The sequence below is a fragment of the Citrus clementina genome, unplaced genomic scaffold (genome assembly GCF_000493195.1).
Source record: "Citrus clementina cultivar Clemenules unplaced genomic scaffold, Citrus_clementina_v1.0 scaffold_5, whole genome shotgun sequence".
NCBI lineage: Eukaryota > Viridiplantae > Streptophyta > Magnoliopsida > Sapindales > Rutaceae > Citrus > Citrus x clementina.
In genome coordinates, this window is record NW_006262201.1 from 10,097,454 (window position 1) to 10,121,448 (window position 23,995).

A 23,995-nucleotide genomic window follows, 5' to 3' on the forward strand; every position below is an offset into this window, starting at 1 on the left:
TTAGAAGAGTAGCAGGACATCCTTACTACTGTTTTTAGATGGATATATAGGTAATTATCAAATACCTATAGCCCTAGAGGACCAAGAAAAGACCACATTCACATGTCCTTTAGGAACATTTGCATTTAAAAGAATGCCATTCGGGCTTAGTAATGCTCCTGCAACATTTCAAAGATGTATGTTAAGCATTTTTTGTGATATGGTTGAACATTGTTTAGAGGTCTTTATGGATGATTTGACTGTGTTTGGGAATTCTTTTGATGATTGCCTTGATAATTTGGAGAAAGTTTTAAAAAGATGTATTGAAAAAGAACTCGTGTTGAATTGGGAAAAATGTCACTACATGGTTACTTCTGGAATTGTTTTGGGTCATGTTGTTTCTATTAAAGGAATTGAAGTTGACAAAGCAAAAATTGAAGTCATATCTAAATTGCCACAACCAAAAACAGTTAGAGATGTGCGATCCTTTTTAGGACATGCAGGATTTTATAGGAGGTTTATAAAAAACTTTAGTGCCATATCTAAACCACTTTGTAACCTCTTATTAAAAGATGCACCATTTGAATGGAATGATGATTGCCAAAAATCGTTTGAAAAAATAATTTGTCTTTTAACATCTGCACTTATTATGCAATCTCCTGATTGGTCTTTGCCATTTGAATTAATGTGTGATGCGAGTGATTTTGCTATTGGTGTTGTTTTAGGACAATGAAGGGATGGTAAGCCTTTTGTGATTTATTATGCAAGTAAGACTTTAGATAGTGCTCAAATGAATTATTCTACAACTGAAAAAGAATTACTTGCTGTGGTATTTGCATTAAACAAATTCCGTTCATATTTGCTTGGCTCTAAATCTGTTGTGTTTACTGACCACGCTGCTGTGAGATATTTGATGAGTAAACAGGATGCCAAACCGAGACTAATTCGTTGGATTTTGTTACTACAAGAATTTGACCTTACCATCAAAGATAAAAAGGGTGCTGAAAATGTTGTTGCAGATCATCTATCAAGACTCACATCCGAATTCTGCAATGATATAACACCCATAAATGATTCTTTCCCTGATGAATTTTTATTTTCTGTTACTTCAATGCCATGGTATGCTAACATTGTTAATTTCCTTGTTACAGGTAAAATGCCTTTGCAATGGAATGCTCAAGAGAAGAAGAAATTTTTTGTTGAAGTAAAGAAATTTTATTGGGATGACCCTTATTTGTTCAAATATTGCCCAGATCAAATTTTTCGGCGATGTATTCCTGATAATGAGGTAAGTAGTGTCATTAATTTTTGTCATTCTGAAGCATGTGGTGGTCATTTTTCTTCAAGAAAAACTACTGCTAAAATTTTGCAGTGTGGATTTTATTAGCCTACCATGTTTAAAGACACATATGAATTCTGCAAAAGCTGTGAAAAATTTCAAAAATTGGGATCAATTACAAAAAGAATCATGATGCCCTTAAATCCCATACTTGAAATTGAAATATTTGACTGTTGGGGAATTGATTTCATGGGTCCATTTCCATCATCTTTTGGATTTGTGTATATATTAGTTGCAGTTGATTATGTCTCAAAATAGATTGAAGTAATTTCTTGTCGAAATAATGATAGTAAAAATGTGATTAAATTTTTAAGAGAAAACATTTTAAGTCGATTTGGAATCCCTCGAGCCATTATCAGTGATGGAGGTAAGCATTTTTGTAATAAGTCATTTGAGTTTTTAATGAAGAAATATGGAATTACACATAAAATTGCTACCCCTTATCATCCTCAAACAAATGGTCAAGTTGAATTAGCAAATAGGGAGATAAAACAAATTTTGGAAAAAACGGTTAACCCAAACCGAAAAGATTGGTCTCTTAGACTTAATGATGCACTTTGGGCTTACCATACTGCATTTAAAACGTCCTTAGGAATGTCACCCTATCGGTTAATTTATGGTAAACCTTGTCATTTACCTGTTGAACTTGAACATAAATCACTTTGGGCTATTAAAGCTTTTAATTCAAATTTGGATGATGCTGGTAATGTGCGAAAATTACAATTGAATGAACTTGAGGAATTAAGGAATGATGCATATGAAAATTCAAAAATTATTAAGGCAAGAACAAAAGCATTTCATGATAAAAGAATTTTTCGAAAAACATTTGAGATTAGTCAAAAAGTGTTGCTTTATAATTCTCGTCTTCATTTATTTCCAGGGAAGTTAAAGTCAAAATGTAGTGGCCCATTTGTTGTAAAAAATGTATATTCACATGGAGCCATAGAAATTGAGAATAAAAAAAACGGTGTCACATTTAAAGTTAATGGCCAAAGATTAAAACCATATCTGGAACATCACACACGTGACGAGGACACCGAAATTAATTTGGGTGACCCACCAGTTCTTGATTAAGTCTTTAATGATTTTTTTTAATTTTATTTTACTATTATTTTACCGTTTCATTGTTTGATTTTTTTCCTTTTTCTCTAGATTGATGCACTGTACATAGTTTTTTTTAACATTGTTTTTCTTGTGTAAGCGTGTTTGTTTGACAGTTGTACATTCTCTCATCAATTTCCATTTTACATCATGAGCACCTCAATGAGAAAATTCCTGTTCGCACATCTTAAAAGATTTCTTCGTGTGAAATTTCACTTAAGAGGCCTGATACAAAGCTGTAAATCACATCCACTTTGGGATCTGCAACCACCAGAATTCGTGTCCTATGTTGAGGATCTAAAGGAACAACTCAGAACAGTAGAGAGTGGCATATATAAATTTCAATTGGAGCTTGAGGTTAACTCAATGAGAGGACGAATGTAAGTTCATTTTCCTTTTTATATTGTGTGCTTCTTTTTGCTCGCTTTCACGCTTGATTTGATTTTGCAGATTTGATTTTGGTGAGTTTTGATTTATTTTCCCGTATAAATGGCGGATAACGGTACTCCGTGACTTCTTAAGTCGGTATCTTCAGTTTCCCACAATAACTGAAACCCCAAAATCAAACATGGAAAAAATACAACATAAACTGCATAAGCACTTTCCTTCTCTCCCTCAGAATGCCCTCAGGAAAATTTACAAAGCTCGTTGTGAACGACTGCGTTTGTTAATGATCAATGGCATTCCTTTTGACATTCGTTGGTTAATTGAAGCAAAGGTCCGATTAGCAGGTGAGTTTTCTGATCCATTTGTTTCTTACATGCCTGGTTTTGGTAAAAGTACGTTTGCTAAGAAAAGGAGAGCTAAACGACTTGGCTCAAAATGTCATAACTGTGTAAGACTTGGTTGCAAACGACCAGATTGTAAATCTTTAGGAATGGTTTCTGATACTCGTGAAGATAAAATTAAATTCGTTAAAGATGGCATGAGTAAAGAATCGTTGGATGATATCTTATGATCTCTTGAGACGCATCGAAGCGGATTTGTGCAACGAGAAATTTATAATTTGTGGATACTATTCCAAAAACAAAGTGCACAGTTTAGTCTTAGGAATTTGACTCAAAAAGACCCTGTTTGTCAGTTTGTAAGAAAACTGGATGGGAAGCCAATCCTCGACCCATAGAGGGCGTTTAAGCCGTTACTGGACGTAAAACCAGAGGAAGATGTGAGCCACAATCACAACTACCAGTAAATATCCTTTCACTTCACTGTTATTTTACTTTACTGTTATTTTATCATTTGCATTATTGCATTTAGCGGTGTGATTTTGTATTTAATAAATATTTGTTTTCTTTTATTGTTTGCTTTTTCTAATCATTATTTTCTTTTTACTGTTTGTTTTTGAATTATTGAGCCACGAGCTTTACTCGTCATTTGACAAATATGCCAACCCATTTACAGCTGTTTCTCATTATTTATGTCACCAAGATCTTTAAATATGAGCTCGTTTTTCAAACACTCACAACCTGTTTTTGAAAAATTAGTCCAATGGCAGCATCTTCGAGTAAACAATTCAAAAATATTTGTGTGCTTTCTGGGTATCACTATGGAAAGTACAAAGAGTTTGTTCAGGCAGCAGTAGATCTTGGTCGTGTCATAGCAGAGAGGAAACTGCATCTTGTATATGGAGGAGGTGAACGAGGGTTATCAAGACTTGTCTCAGAAGCTGTTTTTACCAGAGGAAGTCAAGTACTCGGCATTATCCCAAAACCCATGAAACCGCTAGTGTGCTTGTCTGGCCCACCAATTGGGGAAGAATTAGTGGTATCAAGTATGCAAGAGAGACTATCTGAAATGATGAATCAAGCTGATGCTTTTATTTTTTTGCCAGGAGATCTTGCAACTTTTGAGGCACTAATTACATTTGCATCTTGGGCCCACTTGAACATTCATCAAAAACCCATCGGTTTGTTAAATGTTAATAACTTTTATGACGGCTTGCTAACTTTTATTAACCATACAATAAAGAATCATTTTGTTCCACATTCTGTAAAAAAAAACTCTTTATCTTTGTTTCTACTGCTAATGAGTTACTTAATCTCTTACAAGCTTATACACCAGAGCCAGATCCAAAGACTTTTGAATTGAATTGGTCGACTGATGATGGTAGCGGTAACAGTAGCAGTAATAAGAAGCGCGATTTAGATTTAACTCTCCGTCTATAAATATTTTCTGTTGTAGTGTTCATGTACTGTCTTCTAAACTCTTTCTTTTTCCTTTTAAAACATTAAGAACAATGTCTTTTTCAGGTTGGGGGGAGGGAATAGTTGATAATTGTGGAATGTCTTAGTCCTGGTTATGTTTTTACAAAAAAAAAAACAAAAACAAAAAAAAAACAAAATTTTTTTTTTCTGTAAAGACTAACTTAGGACAAATTTGAGTCGAAGATGGCAGGATATAGAGAATGTAGTCTCTCTAAAAACGCATCTTCTTAATCTTAAGGGTGTTGTTAAAAAAAAAAAAATTTGACTTTTTCTTCATTTTTGTTATCTTCTTTTAAGCTTCTGCATCAAGTTCAGGTAAGATCTCCTCTTCTTCTTCTTTTATTATTCTCTTTTATTTTTTATTCATTTTTTCTTTTTCTTTTTGCATATCTGTAAAATTATAAAATGTTAAGATAATGTTTAGATTAGGTTGTGGGGTGGGGATAATTGACGTATGTTTTAAATATGTGTGTTGTTTTTCTCTTTTCTCTTTTCTTTTCTTTGTCAAAAAAAAAAAAAACAAAATATTTTTTTTTGGTCTAGGATGGCCGTGTAAAGAGTCACGACTTTTGAGACGCATCCTAATAGTCTTATTGTATTATATTTTGATTTTGAAATTCATAGTAAGTTGTTTTTGTTCCCTTTTCTTTGAATTACTCAAATTTGTGAACTCTCCACTTGGTTATTAAGTTATTTAATTGTTTACTCATTTAACAGGTATTATTGAATCATTCTTCACACACACATTATGACACATACTAGTGGGTTGTAAGTTAAAATTTTACAGCATTTAGTTCTTTTGATTTATTAGGAAAAGTATCTAAGGTAGTCGAAAGTGTATATTTCAAAAAAAAATAAAAAAAAAGAAAAAAATTATTGTTTGTTATATCTAGAAACTCGAGTAATTAAGTCCGTAGGGGTGTTTCAACACCTAGTGCCCTAAGGTCAACTGGTCTGGGAGTCACTGGCCTAAAGCTCGCTACATGGGTAATAGATATATTGTTTGTTTATTAGAAACCCGAGTAATTAAGTCCGTAGGGGTGCTTCAACACCTAGTGCCCTAAGGCCAACTGGTCTGGGAGTCACTGACCTAAAGCTCGCTACACGGGTTAGAAATATAATACAAAAAAAAATATGTGTGAATAATCTATTGCCTAAAGATATAATTTCTAATGAATTTTAGAACGAAAATGTTGTTTTTCTTTTAATAAAGCCCCATAAGTATTGTGTTAATTACTTGAGCACAAAAGAAGGTTTGATGATACTCTGGATAATGAGTGAACATCAATGTGGTAAAGGAATTTAGGAGAGTTCATTTATTTGGTAATTTAGAGGATAGATGAACAATTATTAACTTGCATGTGAATTTTATAAATCTTAATATAACGCTTTAATTGCTAGAGGGCTAGCAATAAGCTGGTTGGGGGGTGTGATTAGTATTAAAAATTGTTTAATTATCAAGCGATAATATGTTATTTTATGCTTATGTTATAATTTATATTTGTATTTATGTAATTTATTATGAATTATGAATTATGTTTTAAATATATTTAATTTTTTGTATTTTTATGTGTTTATTAGGAAAAATATTAATTTCACGTACTTTGAGGCTCCAAACAGATAAACGGAGGTCAAATTTGGATTCCGAAGGTCCGAAAACCTTAAGATCAGTCAAGATCGGCTTAAAATTGGGCTTGTGTAAAAAAAGTTGACTTTTCCTGTTGACCGAGTACTGATTGGATGATGAAATGAGCTTACAATAGATATGAGTGCATGGGATAGCTGGCAATCTTGACCAAATCTCAACTGTTCATGATTCAATGGCCATGATTGTGCCACGTGGCAATGGTTGGTGAAGCAAGTTGGAGGATCCGAATCTTTGTATTCGGGTCGACCCGATCCACCCATTAACCCGCCAAATCTCAACCGTTCTTTGGGTAAATCGGACGAGTCAAATGATACCATGTGTGATGTTGACTTTTGAAGTTTGACCAGCCATTGGATCTTGATCTAAGGGTTGTGAGGAGCACATGCATGAAGCCTATGATGGACCGCAAGGCACTGGATTATGAATTTATTTTTCTATAAATAGGGCCTCATTTTTATGTTTTAATCATCTCTCTACAACTCTCTTCTTCTCAAATTCTCTCCATCTCCTTGTAATCTTGATTTCCAGGTGTGTTTTTAATATTTTGTATAATTATTTTCATTAATAAAATTAGTTTTATTTCCAATTTTAGTTGTTTTTATTTCTTTTAATTATAAGTAATGCAATTTTACTACTTCTTTTTATTTTAATTATGCTTAACTAAATAATATTAGTTAGGGGAAGGTGAAACTCTTAGGAAATAAATATGATTTAATCAAATTCTATTTTTAATTTTATAAATTAAATTATTTTCTATTTAATTTTATACATGTTTTATATTTTGAAATTTTGATTTATTGTAGACAAACAAATGAATTTGGCACAATAAATACTTAATCCATCATAAAATTAAAGGGAAAATAATAATAATTTGTATAATTAATCTTTTGGGTAATAAATCTAAAAAAATTGGCAAAAAGAATTTATTAAGTTTTATTTACTTCTAAGAGTGGATCCATAACCCTAACTAGTTCAATTTCATAGTTTCATTTAAATTAAGTTGTTTATATTCAAGTTTTAATTTCAATTTTTAGATAAAATAAAACAATCAAATTAAATCTTTTCTCTGTGGATCGACCTCGGACTCACCGAGTTATAATACAACAAGACACTCTTATACTTGGGAGTTAAATATTACTTTTAAGTTGTGTCAGTTTCAATGTGTTATGATGAATGGTACAGTTATGATGTGTTATGGATTATGGTTGTATGAGGAGGTTTATATGTCTGGTTGGGAGCAGCTTGCATGGTTGAATGGCCTCTTCATGCATGCTGATTCTTGTGTTTATATTCCCCAAATTGTAGCCGTTGGCAGCTAACGGCTACAATAACAAACTGCCATTTTTTGCTTTTTTTGAGGGTGAAATTGTTATTTTTGTTCTGGGGGCAAAATAGTCATTTGACTAAGAATCCGTTAGTTTTCGTAACGGGCAGCAAACGGAAGTGAAGAAGTGAAACAAAATATAAGTTTAGGTGGATTCCAGCCAAAAAAAAAAGAATTGTGTATTTTTGATAAAGTTGGAAAAAATAAGTGGACGGTGGATATTTTCCCTTATTATTATTATTATTATTATTATTATTATTATTATTATTATTATTTCCTTTTAACAAAAATTAAGCTGAGACAACAATATATGCCCAAAATACCCCTCACATTATCCCAAACTTTCTAAACTCCCCCACTCCTCTCAACATCATCTCTTCCAAATCTTTCTTCCTCCAAAAAGCAGCCATGGCTTCAAATTCAATCACCTCAACACTCCAATATTGGCTTGTAAACCACCCCCAAATCCTCAACTTCACATGGACTCAAAACCAAACCCCAGCTTCCTCCCCACACTTCCTCATTCTCTCCATCCTCACTTACCTCTCCCTCACATTCATCCTCTACCACAAATTAACGCCAACATCACCATCATCATCACCTCTCATTGGACCCCACATCCTCAAGCTCATCACAGCCGTCCATAACCTCACCCTCCTCCTCCTCTCCCTTGTCATGGCCTTTGGTTGCACTCTCTCCATCGTCCTCCATTCACCCGACCTCCGTCACACCCTCTGTTTGCCCCCCACCATTTCTGCCTCCGGTCCCCTCTTCTTCTACGCTTACATCTTCTACCTCTCCAAAATACTCGAATTCCTAGACACCCTTTTGATCATTTTGTCAAACTCCATCCAACGGCTCACGTTCCTCCACGTCTACCACCATGCAACCGTCGTCGTAATGTGCTACCTTTGGTTACAGACGAAGCAGTCTTTGTTTCCTATCGCACTTGTCACCAATGCAAGTGTGCACGTGATCATGTACGGGTACTATCTATTGTGTGTGATGGGGTTGCGGCCAAAGTGGAAGAGATTGGTCACTGACTGTCAGATTGTTCAGTTCGTGTTTAGTTTTGTTGTTTCAGTTTTGATGCTGTATTATCATTTTGCGGGATTTGGATGCTCTGGGATCTTGGGTTGGTGCTTCAATGCTGTGTTTAATGCTTCTCTTTTGACACTTTTTATTAATTTTCATTCCAAGAGCTATGCTAAGAAAAAGCAGGGATGATCAAAACAAATCGTCGTTGTGATTGTTCTCTGTGTGTTTTTTTTTTTTTTTTTTGGTTAATTATGACTGGTTGTGATCGGTTCATTGCATTTGACAGAGATGTTGAAGGGTTATGTTCTGGAAAATAGAAATTAAACCAAAATTATCACTAGAACTGGTACATTATTACCATCACAGATCAAGATCTGAATGGACGCATAGCAGCCATCCTCAAAACCAAAGGAGGAGAAAATTGAAATAGAACAACCACCTTAAGGTGAAGAAGGCCAGAACAAGACACACATCCTCAAATCATAAGGAAGAGGTGGGTGCAACCGAAAAAAAAAAAAAGAAATCAAGAATCCACTGGAGAAGGCAAGAAAGATTTTTGCCTCCGAAGATTTGGTGAGGAAGAGATGAGGAGTTTGGAGAGGAAAAGTTTTCGGAGAGATCTACAGATTAGCTTTAAAAGTGTGTTTTAAAGAGAAAGTTGTTGAGAACTTGAGAGGATACAGAGGACGGAACTACCTTACCTTCCTTATACCAAACACCCAATTTTAACATTTTCTTTAACGGTCTTCATTATTTTTAGTAAATAATAAAAACTATACATTCTAAAAAAATTAACACAATAAGCCATTATAAAAATATAATAATTTTAGAATTCTAAAAATTTTATTTAGCATTTTCTTCAGCAATCTCTACTATTTTCTGTAATATTAAAAACTATAAATCTCAATAATAAATAGACCCCAATTAAAATATGAAAATTTTAAAATTCTAAAAAAAATTTCTCTTTCAGTTTTCTTCTCAATCATTTTGTTTTGCTTTGATCTTAATTTATTCATTTATCCAACATATAATTCTTCTAAAATATCAAAAAATAGAGAGTCTTCTAACTAAATGATTAGATTAATTTCTTGAACACAAAATCTCATAAAAATAATGCTTGCATTCTCTTAAAAGAAATCTATTGTGTTTATTTTTATTTATTTTTACTACTACAATAAGAAAAGAACTATATCTTGCTCTCTATAATAAAATCTCAACAATTAGGGCATGTTGAATGCGGTTAAAGATGGCGACATACGTTTATTTTATTAAAATTTAATTTCAATATAGTGTTTGGCATGAATAAGTAAATTAAGAATAATAGAGTTTGTGCCAATCAAATTATCATATGATAATTAATTTTTTGCCCTAAGGGGACCCTTTGAATAAAATTTTTAGACTAAATTTATATCTTATGCTAACAATTATAAGGTTATTTGATGTTGAGCAAATTTATAGAAATAAATAAAAGTTAAGTTTCATTTATTTAATTAAAATAATTATTTATCCTTATAAGTAACACTATCTTAAATGGTAAAACATTAAATGCGTATTTTATTTTAAAAAAATTATATTAAAAAATGGGATTTTTTGTAATTAATATTTTAAATAAATGGATGTGGGGAGTGTTTTAACTAGATAAAATAATCCATCCATATTTATGTATATCTAAATTTATTCATTTATTAAATTACCTGGACTCATATAAAGATCATAAAATATTTTGATGGACTTATGTGTTAAAATCTTGAAATTTAATCTTTTTTTTTTTTTTATGAAACAAGAGGGACTGCACCATTAATAACCAAGTAATTATATCCTTGCCGTGGGAATAGCTTTTGCAACTCTTAGATTGAATTCAATGGTTGGATCACAAAAAGACAAAAATTGGCTGGACCCGGATACGTATGCAATCAATCCTTTACTCTTCATGTTTGTGGACTACGTGGAATGTTTGTCCACTGAGTGTAATCGTGACGGTTCGATTGAGTGATTAAAATCACACGGCTGATATTAGTTGGTTCTGTGTTGGAGTTGATCCAACATAGCCTGAGCCTTTAAATAAAAAACATTACAACCCATGCATCCAAGCACTTAAAGTTGGCTTGAGTTCATGGGTTATTGTCAATTTTCTTTCCAATTAAATTAGATAGGGATAAAATTATCTCTTTATTAATAAGAATAAAGTAGATATTTCTCTCGATTTTTCTTTTAATTAAATTGAATAGAAGTAAAATTATCTATTGATTAATAAGGATATAATATATATCTCTCTAATATTATGTGACGGTAGAAATTTAGGTTGTTCTGTAATATAATTATCAAGGATAGTCTTAATAGAATTAATGTAAAGAATTAAGATAAAGCCTCAAAGATGGAACAGAGGTTAAAAAAAAAAAGAGTACAAGACAAAGAAAAAAGGAAACAAAAGAAGACCAAGAATAAAAGAAAAAATAATTTGGAAAACAAAAAAATGGATTGCAATTTTAAATTTTAATTAAGAATAAATTGTAGTGAATGCCATTGTTGGTAATTTGTTATATTTCAAAGCTCAAATAAGGAATAAAATTATTATTATTATTATTATTATTTTGCAATAACTCGTTTCAAATTTTAAAAGATTATAACTTTTTGTTTTTTAACATTTTAATCATAAATTAAAAAGGAGTTACTATTCAAGATTCCTAAGAATACTGAAAAAAATGATAAATATTATTCTAAGAAAATGATATATATTGGATATACTGAAATATTATAAATTATAAATTATTTTACTATTTTACCCCTTAGTTTTATGTTTGGGGAAAAAAATACTAAAATGGCTTTCAATAAAAAGAATTATTATTAAAAAATAAGATTAAAATTATAACAAATGATATTAATAAGAAAGAAATTGATAAAAATTTGGGATTAGAAATAGCCAAATAGGGGTTAAGGCTTCGGTCCTTGAATTTCTCTAAATTTTATATATTTTTTAATTTTTAACCCGTCAAATTACATTATTAATGGAATGTCAATAAATTTTGTGCGTTAATTTTTCTTTTAGATATTTTGAAAGGTAAAATGGTATTTTGGATGGTAAAAGTCAGCTAATTAATTAAATATTTATATTCCTAAGATATTTAAATTCAAGAGAAGGGTAAAAATTATTTTTTAAATTTTCATTGTGGTGATATCATAAAATAAATTTGTGATTATCATACTTGTTTTATAGATTAAGATATAAGTAAAAGTTAAATTAATCTTGTAATGGTTTTTTTACCTTTTTTTTTTCTATAGGGAGTTTTTATTAATAATTTTTTTTGTCGTCTAACTTGAAATATAATAGACCTTAAGGGGCAAAACAAAATTATTCTTGTTAACTCCACGAAACTATTAATTAGTTAGAGTTAGAGGCATTCTCGTATTTTTCAAGTCAACATCAGTTAACTATTAAAAATAGCAGTATTTGGCAGGTAAATTGAAATTTTCATACTTTTAGAGGGTAAATTGAAGTATTTTAATCTAATAAGGGTGTGGGACGAAATTTAACTACAAGTAAATTATCCGTGAGGCAAGCTTTTTACAACTTTTGTTTTCTTCTTTTTTTTTTCTTTTGAGTTTTTGTTTTTGTTTTACATGGCACTGGCCCGACCAGTACAAATTAATTTTAGAATATTTACAATTATGTACCATAGTTGTGGAGTAGAATCATAGAAATTAAAGATGGTAAAATTATTGATGTGTGGGGTGGGGTAGGATAACTATTAACTTTATTCATGCAACGTAAGAAGAATGCAACTGCTCCTTTGATTTGGTATTTTCGTAACAAAAGCATACATAACATCTTATCAAATTATTTCTCCTTTTCCTTGTCAGAATGGAGGATGCGTTCGCTTCCCCTCTTCTTGGGCAACTGAACTCCTTTGCTGCTTATGAATAAGTGAAACAACAGGTGAGGTTTGTGACTATTCTCCAACAAGAAGTGAAAAAAGCTTACCACAAATCTTCAAGCCATTCAAGCTGCTCGAAGATACATAGCAAAGGCAAGTTGATGTAGGATGGTTGCATGGAATGAGTAAGGTATCTTCCGAAGGTCATAACTTAGGATACAAATATCCATTCCGTTTTGAATGTATAGTATATCGTTTCAAAACTTGTAATAAGTTGAACCAAATGCAGAATAGTCTACGCTATCCTGCCCTGTGGTTGAGCAAAAAATTTCACTTCTTTCTTGGTTGTTTTTCAGTTTAAAGATATTTTTCTAATTTGTCGTGATTCTTTTGGGATTTTTATCTTTTTTTTTTCTAGATATTGGATTTGAGTTCCATTTGTTTTCCTTTTCTTATTTAGATTAGAAGGATTTTATTATCATATAATATTTTGGATTTGCCTATTTTGGTAAATTCCTAATATTTATGCTTCTATAAAAGTGGTTCAATACCCCAATTTTGTTTGTTCAAATTATTCGCAATAAAACTTATTATTTAAAAACCTAGTTTCTATTATCTAATTGCCTTTTAATGTTTTCTTATCGTCAGCTGGTATTAGAGTAAGTTCGCTTGTTATCATGATGTGACCACACAAAGGAACAACTGTCCCGAAGACATTCAAGGGAAGTAGACAACGACTGTGGAGGCAGAGGCGAAGCTCAGGGGACTTTTTGAAAAAAAAAATTTATAATTTATAAATTTACTTTTATTAATATTTATTAAAAAAAATAAAAACAAGCCCAATAATTATATGAATCTTTATTTTCCCCAATCACAATTCATAAAACTCACCAGTATCTAACTAAATCCGAATTTGAAATTCACCAAAATTCAATTGCTCAAGTCTCTTACCGCTGCTGAATACCCAGTCTCCTGCGCTCGAATTGACGCCCAGCCGCTGCCTCATGAGTGACGCCGAGCCACTGCTGCAAGGCCTGAACCTGCAGGTTGAATCTCTGACCGCCGAGCCGACGCCGAATGCCCAGTCTCTTGATGCGCCCCTAGTACAAAGCACTTTGCCTTTTAAACTTTAGTTTATAGAATATAATATGATTTTATGATAATGATGGTTGGCACACAAAGTGGAATTGTGGAAGGCTGGAAGTTGTTGATTTTGTGAACTGTGATTCATATTTTTAAAATTATAAAATAATAGAATGTGAAAAACGGTGATGATAGCATATTAAGTGGAACTGTGAAAGGTGCTGATTCATCTTCTTGGAATTATAAAATAATGATGGCATGAAAGAATGAGTGAATAAAATAGTAAAACAATTAATTTGAATGTTAACTTTTTTAATTAGCTTTTAACTTGCGATTTTGTCAAATTTTTTATAAAATAAATACTAAATTTTTAATGTATTTTATTACAGATTCAATATTAAATAAACCAAGAAAAACTCTACTTTTTTTTTTTTTAAGAGAGTAAGTGAAAATCAATCATCCACCAAGTCTTTATCTCCATGTCAAGTTAATGCTCAAGATTCCAGTGAGCAACATACTTCCAAGTTTCAAAGGGTTGAAGTTGAAGAAACTAGAAATACTTATCTGGAGCGTGATCCTGGATTACGTCATCAAATAGGGACATATTTAGTAAATCAACGTGATGATATTAGAAGGGAGTACATCAAAATGAGACTTTATGAGCCTAAACTACGAGATTATCCAGTAACTAATGATGACATGCAAGAACGTAGGTTTCACTATCACTGGTTTAAAAAATTTCCATGGCTTGATTACTCTGAGGTGAAAGATAGTGCATTTTGTTTTCAATGCTTTCTTTTTGATGAAATTCCATCAAACAACCCAAAATTTGTTATTGAAGGATTTTCTAGTTGGAAGAGAGTCAACAATGGAAAACAAAATGTCACTTTTTACAGCATGAAGGGGGTCCATTTTCTCATCATAATAAGAATATGCAGAGTTGGGGTTGTTTGAGGAACCCAATTCAACACATTGATAGATTAATTAATGCCCAAACTTCACAAAAACTTTTGGAGAATAGGCTACGATTGAAGACCTCAATTATTGCTGTTAAATGGTTAGCAAAGCAAGCATGTACTTTTAAAGGTCATGATGAATCAGTTAATTCAAGAAATCGGGGAAATTTCATAGAGTTGATAAAGCATTCAGCGGAGTGTAGTAAAGAAATTGCTCAAGTTGTCTTGGAAAATGCTCCATCATATGCTAAGTATACATCGTCTGACATTCAAAAAGAGCTTTTAAATATTCTTGCAAACAAAGTGCGAAACAAGATACGCAAGGACCTTGGAGATGGTAAGTTTTGTATTTTAGTAGACGAAGCACTTGATGAATCTGATAAAGAGCAAATGGCTATTATTTTAAGGTATGTTGATTGTGATGGGTATATTTGAGAACGTCTTTTTGAAGTTGTCAATGTCATGGAAACTACAACAGTAACATTGGAAAAAGAAATATGTAATGTTCTTGCACGATATGATCTTTTAGTTGAAAATATCCGAGGGATGGTGCTAGTAACATGCGGGGTGCATGGAATGGATTACAAGCATTATTTTTGAAAGATTGCTCATATGCATATTATATACATTGTTTTGCACATCAACTACAACTTGCTTTAGTTGCAGCATCTAATAATGTGCCAGATGTATGGCTTTTCTTTTTAGCATTGGGTTCAATTGTAAATGTTCTGACTTCATTTGCTAAACGGCTTTCTGAGTTAAAATCTGTTTGGGAAGCAGAAATAATAGATTTGATAGCTTCAGGAGAAGTTCAAACTGGTACAGGGGCCAATCAAATTCATACTTTGCAATGGCCTGGAGCTACTTGGTGGAGCTCTCATTTCCGTTCTGTCAGTAGGTTGCTTGATTTGTTTAGTGTTATTCGTAAAGTTTTTGGGAAGTTGGTAGAGTGTGGACTTAACAATATCATACGTGGAAAGGCTAAAGGTGCATGTGAATCAATGACATCTTTTAAATTTGTGTTCATTTTGCATTTATTACATAAAGTTTTGGGGGGTGAGTGATTTACTTTGTCGAGCATTACAAGTTAAATCTCAAGATATTCTAAATGCTGTTCACTTAGTCTCAACTACGAAAACACTTCATCAAAGGCTGCGAGACAATGGTTGGGAAATTTTATTGAGAACGTAGTTCTATTTTGTGAAAAGAATGAGATAGATATGTCTGATATGAAAGCTCGCCATATGAAAGGCAGAGGACGTTCTTGTCAGTAGAATGATTATATTACAATTGATCATTATTATCATTATGATATATTTAATGCTGTGATAGATTTTCAATTGATGGAGTTGAATAATAGATTTACTGAACAGACTTTGGAACTCCTCACTCTTAGTTCAGCTTTAAATCTTATTGATGCATTTAAATCATTTAAAATTGAAGATATTTACAGCCTTGCTGAAAGATTTTATCCTGAAGATTTCACTAAGATTGAGTTACAGGTTTTGAGAAGACAATTAGAGTGCTTTGAGATAGATATACACTCTCTTCAAGAGTTTCAGAATATTACTTTCCTTTCTGAATTGTGTCGAAGATTGGTTGAGACTAGAAAGTCACAGATTTATTTCTTGTTGGGTAGATTAATTCGTTTAGTGTTAACCCTTCCTGTTTCAACAGCAACAACAGAGAGAGCATTTTCTGCCATGAAACTAATTAAGACAACACATCGAAACAAGATGGAGAATGAGTTTCTTTCAGATTGTATGGTTATTTACATCGAAAGAGAAATTGCAGACAATATTGACTCAGATGCGATAGTAGATGAATTTTCTTTTTTGAAGAACCGCATGACACAGCTTCGTCAATAGGGTTTTTCTTATTTACATTGTATTTTTATAGTTTTATGGTTAAATTTTTGCTTATGTAGTGTGCTTAATTTCATTTATATAAAACAAATTTTTTGAGAAATAAATTTCATTTTTTTTAAAATCTAGCCCACCCAAACAAATGATGCTAGCTTCGCCATTGGAGGTTATCAGATAGATGGTCAAAGAAGCAATCTTGTAAGTCATGGAGTACGCATATAATGCGAGAATGGCAACAGACAAATATTAGGTTATCTCTTGTAAACCATATTGATAAATCTAATGAGGGAAAGATATTTTTTTTCTTGTCCTAGATGACGTGTGGGATGGAAGTTACAATCAATGGGAACCATTCTTCTATTGTTTAAAGAATGGTCTCAATAGTAGTCAATTTTTTATTACTACATATTATCAGATAGTAGCAAGTATGATGAGATTAACAAATATTATTTTTATTAAGGAATTAACTGAAGAAGAATGTTGGTCATTGTTTAAGCAAGTAGCATTTTTTGGTCAATTTTTTGGTCAATTTTTTAAGGATAGTGACCAAATGATAAAAAAATTGCATGCAGGGCCTGCCTCTTATTGCAAAGGCAATTGGGAAATTCTTACAATATAAATGACCAACAGAAGAATGGAAAATAATTTTAGATAGTGATATGTAGAAGGTAGAAGAGATTGGGAACAATATTAATAGGGAAATTCTTATAATATAAATGACCAATAAAAAAAAATGAAAACTACACTATAGATGGCTCAAAGTTACCTTATTGTATAAGAAGGCCAAGAGATGAGGATCCGATCCAATCTAATAGTAGTAGTTCATTTCAATTTTTATTCATTTGATTTTATAGTAGTAGTTTTCATTTTTTTTGGTTGAAAATTGGTAAAAAAATATTCAAATGAGATAATTACAATAAAACCATCTTCAAGAACTACAATAATTTTAAAAAAACTCAAAATAAACAAAATAGGCTCAAAAACACCCCTAATCCCAACATTATCTGAATCCATCCTAGCTGACCGAATCTGATTTTAATCCAACCCCAACTTGATCCCCATATAATTATAACCTGATGCAATCCAAACTAAACTTGAGTTTTTGATTTGATACAATCTAATCTGAATATTCTAACCCAATCAACCTAAAAGCCGATTAAGTTAATCTGAACACAAATTTACCCACTCCTAGCGAGGATCATGACCCAACAAGCTTTGAAAGATTTTGAGGTTTCGAAGTGAAATATTAAAAATTAGGTATAAAAAGACTGATTAGACCCCTAAGAACTTGATATATAAAATTTATACATATAATAGAAATTTGATTTATATATTATTAAAATAAAATCAAGTAACTCGATTTTTTTTATTGTATTAATTATTTTTCCATTATGACGATATGACAAATAGCCTTTTATTAAAATTTTGATAAAACTTGGGCCTAAGTCTTTGATTTTTATTTTGTTAATTATTTTTTTAGTTTTTACTTGCAACAGTACTTCAATTATGAATCAAAGTCGCCAAATAAAATCGCTGCAGCCTGTAGCTACAAGCAAAATTCTAAAATTTCGAAATTCCTAACAACTATATAATCGCTATAAATAGAAAAACGGTCTAAAATTAAATCCTCAGCTAACATTTTAAGTTTGAAGTTGGGCCTCCTGAAGATTTACCCCATATGGATCAAAATATTGGTTTCGCTACTAAAATTGCGAACTATGTTTTTCTTTGTATTTTCCGCTCAAGGATGAAGAAATTTCCCTCAACACTCTTGGCCGAATATCTTGCAAACATATGATACTAAAGTGTCATTTTTTGTTTTAAACAAAAAATGACACTTTAAGGCAATAGGAGAGTTTAATGTATTAAAATGGTAAACGGGTGGATAAAACTCAAAATAATTTTTTAACGTTTTATCTATTTTAACATTCGAATTTTAAACTTGAGAAGTCAAGCAATCAATAAACCTTTTTGAGAGGCTAATTAAATTCTTAGTAATTTCACATAATTTCATTTCATCAGAACAATTTTATCAAAAGCAATTTTATAAATCGTTGTTGAAAGCTTTATTCCTTAATTATCTTTCACATATTTTTCTTTGTAGTATGAGCTAAGTCATAGACCATAGTATGATATTTATTATTACGTTAAAGATGCGACAAATTTGAGAATATTTATTATTACGTTAAAGATGCTACAAATGTGTTCATCGGAGGAGTGGAATCTGGGAATTTAAAGATGCTACTACAATTACGAACGTGTGGGTGGGGATAAGCATAAATGTCGATAAAAGTTTGACTAAGATCTTATATATTGGAAATTAAGATATTCTCTCTCTGCATGTTATTTCTGTAGGAAATAACATGCAGATATAGTATTTTAGGTTATTGTTAATGGTTTTACAATAATAAAAATCATTTTGTTAGACCGTAAAATGCCGTACTCACACTCTATTTTGTGCAGAAGTCTGCGAGAAAGGATTTCCACATATATATATATATATATATATAGAGTCGTGTACTACAGATTTAACTAGTGGAGAAGTTGGGAACTTTTTTTTTTTTTTTATCTAACACAGGCTAAAAATATTTCAATAAATTATGATCATGCAGACTAATAAGATTTTTTTTGTTATATATATTAATTTTTTAGGGACTAATGTGAATATTACTAATTTTTTTGAGATTATTAAAAAACAATGTTCTGACTTACCAATATGATTTTTCCAATCTTTTTTCTTTTCGTTATTTATTCCTTTGAGCATTAGAGTTAATGCTTGATATAATTTTTGTGCTCATTTTTTAAATTAGTAATTAAATCTGAATCTTATAGTAGAAGATTATGAAAAAGTGAAGACACAAAAAGCATTAAAATCATTATTAGATCCAAATTTGTGCTATTTTCATACATAACTTGAGAATATTTATAATTACGTATCACAACTAGTGGAGTAGAATCGGGGAAATTAAACATTCTACAATCATTGACGTGTGGGTTGGGGATAAGCATAAACTTTTTCTATGCTGCATAAAAGAATGCAATAACTCATTTTCTTTCAGTATTTTCGCAACAAAAGCACATCTAATAACTCTTTAGAATTCTCGTCTTCTTTGCCACAATGGTTGATGCGATCGTTTCCTCTCTCCTGGAGCAGCTGATCTCTGTTGCGGCTGATGAAGTGAAACAGCAGGTGAGGCTTGTGACTGGTGTCCGACAAGAAGTGAAAAAGCTTACCAGCAATCTTCAAGCCATTCGAGCTGTGCTGGAAGATGCAGAGAAAAGGCAAATGCAGCACGACAAAGCTGTTACTTTTTGGCTGGATCAGCTCAAAGACGCATCTTACGACATGGAAGATGTGTTGGAGGAGTGGACCACTGCAAGGCTCAAATTGCAGATTGAGGGCGTTGATGATGACACTGCTCTTGCTCTTGCTCCTCATAAGAAGAAGGTACGTTCCTTCTTTTGTGCTCTATCAAACTGCTTTGGTAGTTTCAAACAACTTAGTCTTCGTCATGACATTGCCGTCAAGATTAGGGAAATCAATGGAACGCTAGATGATATTGCCTCCCAAAAAGATACGTTTAAATTTGTGGAGAATGTGAGTAACAATGTCAAGAAACCAGAGCGAGTGCGAACCACCTCCTTGATTGATGAGGGAGAGGTTTGCGGTAGAGTTGATGAGAAAAATTAGCTCTTAAGCAAGTTGTTGTGTGAAAGTAGTGAACAACAACAAGGCCTTTATGTCATCTCACTAGTTGGGTTAGGGGGTATAGGTAAAACCACTCTTGCACAACTGGCCTATAATAATGATGAGGTGAAAAGAAATTTTGAAAAAGTTATATGGGTGTGTGTATCAGACACTTTTGAGGAGATTAGGGTCGCCAAAGCAACCATTGAAGGTCTAGGTGTGTCGGCTTCTGGTTTAAGCGAATTCGAATCTCTTATGAAACAGATTCAGGAATATATTACGGGGAAGAAATTTTTTCTTGTTTTAGATGATGTGTGGGATGGAGATTACAAAAAATGGGACCCATTCTTTTCTTGTCTAAAGAATGGCCACCATGAAAGTAAAATTCTAATTACCACATGTGATAGGTCAGTTGAGCTACGGTTGGGATCAATAGATATTATCCCTGTCAAGGAGTTGGGTGAAAGAGAATGTTGGTTACTGTTTAAGCAGATAGCATTTTTACGTAGGTCCTTTGAGGATTGTGAAAAATTAGAACCAATCGGGTGAAAAATTGCACACAAGTGCAAAGGCCTGCCTCTTGCTGCAAAGGTAATAGGGAATCTCTTGCGCTCTAAAAGTACAGTAAAAGAGTGGCAAAGAATTTTAGAGAGTGAAATGTGGAAAGTAGAAGAGATTGGGCAAGGTCTTTTAGCTCCTTTGTTGTTGAGTTATAACAATTTACCCTCCAATTCTATGGTAAAACGGTGTTTCTCATATTGTGCTGTCTTTCCAAAAAACTACAATATGAATAAAGAGGAACTAATTTCACTATGGATGGCTCAAGGTTACCTTAATGCAGAAGAAGACGAAGAGATGGAGATGATTGGGGAAGAGTATTTCAACATTTTAGCAGCACGCTCTTTCTTTCAAGAATTTAAGAAAAATGATGATGATGATATTATGAGTTGCAAGATGCATGACATAGTGCATGATTTTGCTCAATTTGTAAGTAGCAAAGAATGTTTGTGGCTAGAAATTAATGGTACCAAAGAATCAGTCATAAACTCTTTTGGTGACAAAGTCCGTCACTTAGGGTTAAATTTTGAAGGAGGCGCTTCATTTCCTATGTCCATTCGTGGACTTGATAGATTGCGTACCCTTTTAATTTATGATAGAAGTGATTTCAATCTGTCTCTTAGTAGTAGCATCCTTTCGGAGTTATTTAGTAAATTGGTGTGTTTAAGGACATTAGTTATAAGGCAATCGTCCCTATATTTTCATCCTTTTCATCTTGACCCAAATTCGATTAGAGAAATTCCAGAAAATATCAGAAAATTGATACATTTAAAATATCTTAATTTGTCTGAATTAGGCATAGAGATACTACCTGAGACTTTGTGTGAATTATATAATTTACAAAAGCTAGATATTAGGCGGTGCCGAAATCTTAGAGAATTGCCAGCGGGGATTGGGCAGTTAATGAACATGAGGAGTTTACTGAATGGTGAAACTTATTCGTTGAAGTACATGCCAATAGGGATTTCCAAATTAACCAGCCTTCGAACATTAGACAGGTTTGTGGTGGGTGGAGGTGTTGATGGTAGCAATACGTGTAGGCTTGAATCTCTGAAAAATCTTCAACTCCGTGGTAAATGTAGTATAGAAGGGCTGAGTAATGTGTCACATTTAGATGAGGCTGAGAGGTCGCAACTTTACAATAAGAAAAACCTCCTTCGTTTGCATCTTGAGTTTGGTAGAGTCGTAGATGGGGAAGGCGAAGAAGGGAGGAGGAAGAACGAGAAAGATAAACAACTTCTTGAAGCCTTACAACCGCCTTTGAATGTAGAGGAATTCGGGATTGTATTCTACGGAGGCAACATTTTTCCCAAATGGTTGACTTCACTAACCAATCTAAGGGAATTAAGACTTGTCTCGTGCGTTGACTGTGAGCATTTGCCTCCTTTGGGAAAATTGCCTCTGGAAAAACTCGAACTAGGGAACTTGAAAAGTGTAAAAAGATTGGGTAATGAGTTTTTGGGAATAGAAGAAAGCAGCGAGGACGAACCATCTTCATCTTCATCGTCATCATCAGTTACTGCCTTCCCCAAATTGAAATCACTGGAAATTAAGGGATTGGATGAACTGGAAGAGTGGACTTACAGGATTACGAGGAAGGAAAACGTCTCCATCATGCCCCGTCTTTCTTCCTTGCGAATTGATTCTTGCTTCAAATTAAAGGCGCTGCCGGATTACCTTCTTCAAACGACGGCGCTGCAGAACCTGAGGATTTTTTTTTGTGAAAATATGGAAGAACTGCCCATTCTAGAAGATCACAGGACAACAGACATACCACGTCTTTCTTCCTTGCGAATTTGGTATTGCCCCAAATTGAAGGCGCTGCCGGATTACCTTCTTCAAACGACGGCACTGCAGAAATTGACAATTTGGGGATGTCCCATTCTGGAAAACCGTTATAGAGAGGGGAAAGGAGAAGACTGGCATAAGATATCTCACATTCCCCACATCAGGTGGTCGGCGTAAGATGTCACTAGGGATGGCAATTTGCGGGTTTGGGCCGGGCTTTTTAAAGCCCAGGCCCAAGCCCGCATCATTCAAAAGAAGCTTAGGCCCTTCAAAAGCCCGTCCAACTTAGACGGGCCGAACTCGGGCCGGGCCTAGACGGGCCTGGGCCGGGCTCGGGCCGGGCTTGGACTTTTTAAATTAATTATAAAATATTTTTTAAATTAAGAAAAAATATTTAAATTAAAGATAATAATATAATACATAGATAGAATAATGGTAAAATACATGAAATATTAGTAATACAACCTAATAAAATAACAAATACTAATATAAAAAATTAAACTAATTTAATATTTTGAATTTTTTCTTTTTTATTTAAATTAAATTTATTTTTTATTCATAAATTTAAAAAGCCTGGGCCAAGCCCGGGCTTTTTTGCTAAGCCCTTGTCCAGGCCCAACATATGCGGGCTTTGTAATTTTTAGGCCCATATCCATGCCCATCTGTGCGGGCCGGGCTTTAGGCCCGCGGGCCTGGGCCGGGCTTGGCCGGGCCGGGCCAAGCCCGGGCTTTTTTGCCACCCCTAGATGTCACTCGCTGGTAATTTCTCCTCCTTCTCTGAATTACTTCGTAGTTGCTTGCAATGAAATTGATAAAAATAATTATATTTTGAATTAAAATTCTATATAAAATCAATCATCGTATAAATATGTAAAACTTCCTAGTTATCAAATCTGTTAAACTTGTTTTCTAAAGATTAAATAATAAAAAAATACAAGTGTAGTCTGTTTAAATTTCTATATTTATTTACTTTTAAAAAATATGTACTTTTAAATTTCACACAACAACATAGAAAATCTCAGTGTAATTTATTTTTTAATGTACGAAAAGTTGTTATGTGTAACTTCCTGAGAGAAAAAATCTCTGTGATACATTTGCAGTAATGTTGAAAACTAAATTATTAATTTTATCTTGTATAATGATAATTGTATTTTTTTATATATAATTCTTTAAAGTAATTGTGTAATTGTTTTTACTACGAGTTTATGTTTCATTTTAATTATGTTCACCAGGGATTCGAGGAAATGTCAGAACCACACTAGCAATTCACAGGTCCAATCTAATTTGGTTTTAATGATGCAGGCAGGAGAGTATGCTAAGAAAATGAAAAGTTTAGCCAAAGGATTGCTAAAATGTTCTGTTGGTAATTCACTTGCTTTATTTTATAGAATTTCATTTCCATCTTCTTCTATTGATATCTTGTTGTGAATAAACAAGAACAGAGAAGTAAATGATTGAACCACAGAGAAGTAAAAATATATCCAAATTCGATTATTATGATGATTAAAGCAAGCTCAAGCTCAAGCATTGCATTTTTTATTTTATTTAGTTT

At 32.7% G+C, this 23,995-nt stretch overlaps 3 protein-coding genes and 1 pseudogene across 3 annotated transcripts; all 4 read left to right on the forward strand.

Annotated features, from left to right (window-relative positions):
- The window catches only part of LOC112097886, a 6,207-nt pseudogene extending 1,521 nt beyond the window's left edge, over positions 1 to 4,686 (forward strand).
- Positions 4,687 to 7,899: 3,213 nt separating this feature from the next.
- Positions 7,900 to 8,859, forward strand: LOC112098496 (elongation of fatty acids protein 3-like). The gene has a single exon (XM_024184981.1). The coding sequence runs from the start codon at positions 8,004 to 8,006 to the stop codon at positions 8,820 to 8,822; it is 819 nt and encodes a 272-aa protein (XP_024040749.1). The 5' UTR covers positions 7,900 to 8,003; the 3' UTR covers positions 8,823 to 8,859.
- A 5,661-nt stretch (positions 8,860 to 14,520) lies between these two features.
- Positions 14,521 to 16,412, forward strand: LOC112097887. Its single transcript, XM_024183480.1, has 3 exons — positions 14,521 to 14,881; positions 15,250 to 15,531; positions 15,877 to 16,412. Exons 1-3 carry the CDS (start codon positions 14,521 to 14,523, stop codon positions 16,410 to 16,412), a joined length of 1,179 nt encoding a protein of 392 aa, XP_024039248.1.
- Positions 16,413 to 20,913: 4,501 nt separating this feature from the next.
- LOC112097888 (putative disease resistance protein RGA1) lies at positions 20,914 to 22,620 on the forward strand. Its single transcript, XM_024183481.1, has one exon. The coding sequence runs from the start codon at positions 20,914 to 20,916 to the stop codon at positions 22,618 to 22,620; it is 1,707 nt and encodes a 568-aa protein (XP_024039249.1).
- Positions 22,621 to 23,995: the final 1,375 nt, after the last annotated feature.

Bases quoted from the DNA above. Each gene is read 5' to 3' on its own strand.
- LOC112098496 (XM_024184981.1), top strand. From the start codon at position 8,004: ATGGCTTCAAATTCAATCACCTCAACACTCCAATATTGGCTTGTAAAC.
- LOC112097887 (XM_024183480.1), top strand. From the start codon at position 14,521: ATGCAGAGTTGGGGTTGTTTGAGGAACCCAATTCAACACATTGATAGA. The intron at 14,882-15,249 runs GTAAGTTTTGTA...TTTTCTTTTTAG, and splicing joins ACGCAAGGACCTTGGAGATG to CATTGGGTTCAATTGTAAAT. The intron at 15,532-15,876 runs GTGCATGTGAAT...ATGCTGTGATAG, and splicing joins CATACGTGGAAAGGCTAAAG to ATTTTCAATTGATGGAGTTG.
- LOC112097888 (XM_024183481.1), top strand. From the start codon at position 20,914: ATGGCTCAAGGTTACCTTAATGCAGAAGAAGACGAAGAGATGGAGATG.